General features: G+C 47.4%; 1 protein-coding gene across 1 annotated transcript in view; it reads right to left on the bottom strand.

The window, feature by feature from the left end:
* Nucleotides 1–354: 354 nt before the first annotated feature.
* Nucleotides 355–6000, bottom strand: part of cpe (carboxypeptidase E) — a 199871-nt gene continuing 194225 nt past the window's right edge. The window contains exon 9 of the mRNA XM_038792117.1: nt 355–1762. Within this exon, the coding sequence (XP_038648045.1) occupies nt 1664–1762 (99 nt within the window). The 3' untranslated portion in view covers nt 355–1663. The remainder of the gene's footprint in view (nt 1763–6000) is intronic.

Below are 6000 nucleotides of genomic sequence, written 5' to 3'. Positions count from 1 at the left end.
CACTCAAAGGGGAAAGCAGCCTACGGTCATCTGGGACTACTTATTTACTTTAATATAATAAGTGCTGTGATAATTTGATAATGTACAGTAATAGACTTTTTTTTTAAAAAGCCCAAAGCACCCCATCAACAGGAACAAAGATGTTCTAAAGGAGGAACTTTTCCAAATCAGCCCATACGTGCACCCGGCTGTAGGTAATTTTAATAATTGAAGTGACTGGCAGAACTCTACTATACGGCTGCTATTTAGTACTTTTCACGAGTTCTCCTCTGACTTACGATACCGAGATGTCCAGCGGAGTTTATGTACAGAAAGTGCAGGAGCAAGTGTGAACAAATGACAAAATGCAATGACCACTGGGCAACATTTCATCTTTATCACTAGCACACTAAACAGCAAAACCCGAGTTACAGGTCAGTACATTTTGCATGATACAAGGACATTAATATATGCAGCTTCTTTTCTCATCTACTTCTGAGGTACAATGTAATGTTCAGAACATAATATTACACCCCAACATTGTTTTAATGCAACGGAGAACTATCTTGTGTAATGGTCTGACATCACAAAGTAACAAGATACTATCATGAATATTGTGCTGTTACAAAGTTTAAAAGACAGAGCACGACAGATTCCCCACACAAGCATGTGGTACTGTCCTTAATTTCAACTAATTGCAAAATGAATTTTTAAGGGAACATGGCAAACCTTTAGACTATTGATGTACTGTTTCATATACGCACATTCCCTAAAATTGTAAGTTTAAACCTTTTAATTGTTTCTCATTACTGGGCAATAATGAGAATTTCATACTTTTAAGTGTAATGGAACTTGAAACTCTGCTGCACAATTAGTTCTACAATCTGAATGAGAGACAAATAATTTTGTGTCCCATATGCTCGGGCTCAACAATCTTCTTATTTGTCTGTTTACATTGGGTTGAAATGTCTGTTTATATTGGGTTGATTTGCTGCAGAAATGTCTGTTTATATTGGGTTGATTACATGTAAGTTGTTACCTTAAACTTACTGTTCAAACCATTACAGAATCACAGAAGTGACAGTGCAGAAGGAGGCCATTCGGCCCATCGTGAAAATCAACATGTTCATATACGAACCAACAAATTTCCAATTCACCTCTGACGTGATATTTTTCCTTCATTTACCTCGGGAATAAATCCTGGATGGATTTTAGCCTTTATTTTGAATACTTAGTTACATAAATTTGTGAAGACAGTACATACTTAATTCATCGTGTTATTTTGAAATTAACGTATTTTTCTCCCTCCCCTTTCCAGACATGCCCCGATATTTTTAGTCATGACGTTATTTGGGATCGCTAAATGACAGAGATACAAAGACACAGTAAGAGTGACCACACATATTTATAACAGTCCATGAAGGAAGGGAATTCAACCTTGAGTAACAGGAACAAACTGGAATCTCCACCAAATGGCAGCATATATCCTAGCTGGAGAAGTGGTTTGATAAAGGCAGGTGGGACACCAGATTGTTCGCCACACAACATACATTCACCTCCTACTGTACCCAAGTAATATTAAAACACAGGAAAACATAAATAATTCAATGTCTAAAAAAGAGATCAATGTGCCACCCATTTGCCATTAAAGCATGTATTTTGAAAAGGAGCAATAGCCTTCGGCTTAAAAGTTCAGTGTTTCAGACATCATCTTCCACCACTCCATTATTTCGGCTTTTTCCTCCTCTTTTCTCTCAGAAAATGATTCAAGACTAAAATCAACCTGTAAAAAAGTCAGACCAAATTAAAATGTTTGAAAAATAATGACCCGTAACTTCCTCAGAGTGGTAATCTCCAGCAGATTGACACTCTTGATAGACTTGCCCATGCTGGGATTTCAAAGCCCGTCTCGCCCAGCTTCCTCACTCTGGCTCGGTGAACCAGTATCAGCGAAGCCCACCCCAAGCTGCATCGGCGTGGAGTCACCAGGGCGCAGAGAGGAAAGACAAACCATCTTTTTATGGCACTCACTGCTGTAAAACCATGCCCATGAAATGAGGGTGCCACCACGCACACTATCCGCCCCCCCCCCCCTCCCACGACACCACCAAACACTCTATCGCTCCTCACAACACCACCACACACACTCTTTCCCCCGCGCCGTCAAAATATCCACTCATGTATATCATGAGAGATACAGACAGTGATTGACACACAGGATAACCGATGAACACACACGACACAGAACCAATCACCAGGCAGGACACCACCACTATAAAGCCCACAGGGCATTAAGGCTCTCCCTCTCTCACAGGACATGGCTAGGGAGATAGTCACAGTGCACAAGCCAATGAACATCATCACCATGTGATAGAGAGCTAGTCTGGTCAAGCCAGTAGGAGGTTATCAGTTAGGTTAATAGAGTGTCAACCCACAGCAGATTATGTACAGCAATCAACAGGTTCAATAAAACAGTGTTTGACCATATCCTGTGTCGGAAGCCTGTTTCTCGTTTTACTGCATCCAGTTGCAGTCGATGATAGACCAGCACAGATAACACATCACCATCTCACACATTCTACTCCCTCCCACACCACCAGGCACCACACACTCTATACCCCCCCACAATGCCACACACACTATACGCCCCACAATGCCACACACACTATAACCCCCACAATGTCACACACACTATACCCCCACAATGCCACACACACTATACCCCCCACAATGCCACACACACTATACCCCCCACAATGCCACACACACTATACCCCCCACAATGCCACACACACTATACCCCCCACAATGCCACATTCACTATACCCCCCACAATGCCACACTCACTATAACCCCCACAATGTCACACATACTATACACCCCCCACAATGCCACACACACTATACCCCCCACAATGCCACACACTATACCCCCCCACAATGCCACACACACTATACCCCCCACAATGCCACACACACTATACCCCCCACAATGCCACACACACTATACCCCCCACAATGTCACACACACTATGCCCCCCACAATGCCACACACACTATACCCCCCACAATGCCACACACACTATACCCCACCCACACAATGTCACACACACTATACCCCCCACAATGTCACACACACTATACCCCCCACAATGCCACACAACTATACCCCCCACAATGTCACACACACTATACCCCACCCACACAATGTCACACACACTATACCCCCCACAATGTCACACACACTATACCCCCCACAATGCCACACACACTATACCCCCCACAATGTCACACACACTATACCCCCCACAATGCCACACACTATACCCCCACAATGCCACACACACTATACCCCCCACAATGCCACACACTATACCCCCCACAATGCCACACACACTATACTCCCCACAATGCCACACACACTATACCCCCCCACAATGCCACACACACTATACCACCCACAATGCCACACACACTATACCCCCCACAATGCCACACACACTATACCCCCCACAATGCCACACACACTATACCCCCCACAATGCCACACACACTATACCCCCCCACAATGCCACACACACTATACCCCCCACAATGCCACACACACTATACCCCCACAATGCCACACACACTATACCCCCCACAATGCCACACACACTATACCCCCCACAATGCCACACACACTATACCCCCACAATGCCACACACACTATACCCCCCACAATGCCACACACACTATACCCCCCACAATGTCACACACACTATACCCCCCACAATGCCACACACACTATACCCCACAATGCCACACACACTATACCCCCCACAATGCCACACACTATACCCCCCACAATGCCACACACACTATACCCCAACAATGCCACACTATACCCCCACAATGTCACACACACTATACCCCCCACAATGCCACACTCACTATACCCCCCCACAATGCCACACACACTATACTCCCCACAATGCCACACACACTATACCCCCCACAATGCCACACACACTATACCCCCCACAATGCCACACACACTATACCCCACAATGCCACACACACTATACCCCCCACAATGCCACACACACTATACCCCCCACAATGCCATACACACTATACCCCACAATGCCACACACACTATACCCCCTACAATGCCACACACACTATACCCCCCACAATGTCACACACACTATACCCCCCCACAATGTCACACACTATACCCCCCACAATGCCACACTCACTATACCCACCCACAATGCCACACACACTATACCCACCCACAATGCCACACACACTATACCCCCCACAATGTCACACACTATGCCCCCCACAATGCCACACTCACTATAGCCCCCACAATGCCACACACACTATACCCCCCACAATGCCACACACACTATACCCCCCACAATGCCACACACACTATACCCCCCACAATGCCACACACACTATAACCCCCGCCCCCACAATGCCACACACACTATACCCCACAATGCCACACACACTATACCCACCACAATGCCACACACACTATACTCCCCACAATGCCACACACACTATACCCCCCACAATGCCACACACACTATAACCCCCCCACAATGCCACACACACTATAACCCCCCACAATGCCACACACACTATACCCCCCACAATGCCACACACACTATACCCCACAATGCCACACACACTATAACCCCCCACAATGCCACACACTATACCCCCCACATGCCACACACTATACCCCCCACAATGTCACACACACTATACCCCCCACAATGCCACACACACTATACCCCCCACAATGCCACACACACTATACCCCCCCACAATGTCACACACACTATACCCCCCACAATGCCACACACTATACCCCCCACAATGCCACACACACTATACTCCCACAATGCCACACACACTAAACCCCCCACAATGTCACACACACTATACCCCCCCACAATGCCACACACTATACCCCCCACAATGCCACACACACTATACCCCCCACAAGGCCACACACACTATACCCCCCACAATGTCACACACACTATACCCCCCACAATGCCACACACACTATACCCCCCACAATGCCACACACACTATACCCCACAATGTCACACACACTATACCCCACACAATGCCACACACTATACCCCCCACAATGCCACACACACTATACCCCCCACAATGCCACACACACTATACCCCCCACAATACCACACACACTATACCCACCCACAATGCCACACACACTATACCCCCCACAATGGCACACACACTATACCCCCCACAATGCCACACACACTATACCCCCCACAATGCCACACACACTATACCCCCCACAATGCCACACACACTATACCCCCCACAATGCCACACACACTATACTCCCCACAATGCCACACACACTATACCCCACCCACACAATGTCACACACACTATACCCCACAATGCCACACACACTATACCCCCCCACAATGCCACACACTATACCCCCCACAATGCCACACACACTATACCCCAACAATGCCACACTATACCCCCACAATGTCACACACACTACACCCCCCACAATGCCACACACACTATACCCCCCACAATGCCACACTCACTATAACCCCCCCACAATGCCACACTCACTATACCCCCCCACAATGCCACACACACTGTACTCCCCACAATGCCACACACACTATACCCCCCACAATGCCACACACACTATACCCCCCACAATGCCACACACACTATACCCCACAATGCCACACACACTATACCCCCCACAATGCCACACACACTATACCCCCCCCCACAATGTCACACACTATACCCCCCACAATGCCATACACACTATACCCCACAATGCCACACACACTATACCCCCTACAATGCCACACACACTATACCCCCCACAATGTCACACACACTATACCCCCCACAATGTCACACACTATACCCCCCACAATGCCACACTCACTATACCCACCCACAATGCCACACACACTATACCCCCCACAATGCCACACAA

This window comes from Scyliorhinus canicula, chromosome 3 (genome assembly GCF_902713615.1).
Source record: "Scyliorhinus canicula chromosome 3, sScyCan1.1, whole genome shotgun sequence".
Taxonomy (NCBI): Eukaryota; Metazoa; Chordata; class Chondrichthyes; order Carcharhiniformes; family Scyliorhinidae; genus Scyliorhinus; species Scyliorhinus canicula.
Note: the sequence above shows the minus strand (reverse complement) of the source record. Positions and strands in the feature narration are given on the sequence as shown.